This window comes from Anarrhichthys ocellatus, unplaced genomic scaffold, assembly GCF_004355925.1.
Source record: "Anarrhichthys ocellatus isolate YVR2014 unplaced genomic scaffold, GSC_Weel_1.0 scaffold49, whole genome shotgun sequence".
Lineage (NCBI taxonomy): Eukaryota > Metazoa > Chordata > Actinopteri > Perciformes > Anarhichadidae > Anarrhichthys > Anarrhichthys ocellatus.
In genome coordinates this window covers 2,516,332-2,518,417 of record NW_022280079.1, presented here as the reverse complement: position 1 = coordinate 2,518,417, position 2,086 = coordinate 2,516,332, and the positions used below count along the sequence as shown (strand labels likewise).

The 2,086-nt window shown below is 43.0% G+C and overlaps 1 protein-coding gene across 2 annotated transcripts in view; it reads left to right on the top strand.

The window, feature by feature from the left end:
* nfyba (nuclear transcription factor Y, beta a) overlaps positions 1 to 337 on the top strand; it is a 25,781-nt gene extending 25,444 nt beyond the window's left edge. For both annotated transcript variants that reach the window (XM_031869919.1, XM_031869920.1), the window contains exon 7: positions 56 to 337. In XM_031869919.1, the coding sequence (XP_031725779.1) occupies positions 56 to 88 (33 nt within the window). In that variant the 3' untranslated portion in view covers positions 89 to 337. The remainder of the gene's footprint in view (positions 1 to 55) is intronic.
* Positions 338 to 2,086: the final 1,749 nt, after the last annotated feature.

The window sequence follows — 2,086 nt, the reverse complement described above, 5'->3', positions numbered from 1 at the left end:
GGGGGGGGAATAATCCGCACCAACTCAAACTCTAACTTTTGTGTCTGTGTTGCAGATTCCCACCGTGCAGCAGATCCAGTTTTCATGACGAGGCCTTACCCCCGAGCCTGAACACAGTGGCCGGATGGACAGGAGGAGGAGTAGGAAGGGGGGATCGTAGAAACCCCCATGTACAGAGAAATCACTACCTGTTCAGTAGAAAGTGTAGTTCCTAGTTGTGAGGTACCAAATGTTTTGGAGTGCATCCAAACCAGCTGGGAGAAATCAAGGCTTTATTTTAAAGGCTAGTCTTATTACATGATTTAGTGGTCAAATTGTTTTTTCCGTGCGTGTGTGTTAATGTGTTTGCTTTTATGCATTTCTTTCTTTTGGGGTTGGGGGGGGGGGGGGGGGGTGTGTTGGATGTTTATTTTGGAACACCTGTTTTGAACGGAGAGAAGGCTTGTTGTTACTGTCACATCAGATCATGCAGCTCTTTTGTAAGTTAACACGATGTACTATGTGCTTTAATGTTATGTAAATCCTTTGAATAAAAATTCAAAAGTGATGTTTAAAATGTCCCCTTTTTGATTATTTGTATTATTCATCACACAAAGACATCCTAGTATGCATGTAGCTGTTCCTCTGGTGTCCAAGGCTGGGTATCGACAGGAACTAGAGACGCACAGATTGATTTTCATGGCCAATTGTGATTTTCTTTCTAAGAGCTATAATCAACAGCAGGCTGACTAACTTTTTTTATTTGCATAAAAACACTTCAAATGATTTGGAAATCTACGATTGTTTTTATTTATTATGGCGTTAGTTTTAGTTATGTATTCAAAGCTGCTTAGAGCTAGTGTTCGAGTCATAATTCGCTCTAATATGTATTTTATACCATATTTGGTGTGAATGGGTGAATGATGACATGTAGTGTTAAATCGTTTTGAGTGGTCAGAAGACTATACAAGTAGTCCATTTACCATCTTGAGAGACGACGTCTCCTCTAAATACATACGCACACCTAAGGCGGTGGCAGTGCAGTGTGCGATCATGAAGCCGGAGTTCAAGCCATCATCTTGGATGAGGAAGCCAGGCAGTTCACTGAAGGCCGGGTTCACCAGCCTCTCCACCCTTCTCTCGCTCATACTGGTCAGCTCGTGCACCCCTATGACCAGGTAGTCCAGGGCCTGAGACGGCAAAGGTCACACTCAATCCAAGACATTTACTAAAGACGTAAAATGCCAAAGTGGAAGAGGTTGGCATTTTTTCTGATGTCCAGTTTAAAGTTTGAGAATACACTTGGTGCCCTGCCAAAGCTGCCAGCAGGCTCTGAAACATTGCCAGACAAAGACAGAATTTACCAGCATTAACCCTTTCATGCATGAATTATGACAGCCTAAGTCAGGATTTTTTTTACCAAGTGTTTTTTTTGCTCTTTAGGCATGAAAAACAAGATTTGAATTTTTATTTTTTTAATCCAGTTTTTTCAAAGAGATTTTCATATGTCCACTCAGGTGGACAGCATGTGTTTTTGTTTTCAACTGAAGAAATATGTATTTATAAAATGATATATAAAGATGTGAATGTGATATGTATATACAAAGAACATTTGCAGACTATCTTTTATGATAATTGGCAAAGCACCCAGGGCACAAAGCCTCAAGACACTGCATACAGATGTACTTGGTTCTTCGTGTGCATGCAGCATCATGGCATCTGTTTGCATTTTTTGCTCTGTGAACATTTGCTCACTCTTATTTGCTGATGGGCTGATGATGCAGGTGCTGCAGGTGCTGCAGCCGCTAGGCACGTGGCATTGGTCACACCTGCAGCACCTGCAGCACCTGCAGCACCTGCAGCACCTGCAGCACCTGCAGCACCTGCAGCACCTGCAGCACCTGCAGCACCTGCAGCACCTGCACTGGATAGTAGACTCCCTCCATAACCTCCCCCAACCTGAGCTTGGGGATCCGCCTCCTGTGCTGTGTCTGCTCGGCTTTCCCCCTGGTTTGCTGCAGGAAATATAGCCAGTGATGCATGATGTCCAATTTAGTGGACTGATGATTAATTGTAATTTCCTCCCAATATAAAACAATACTTGGAA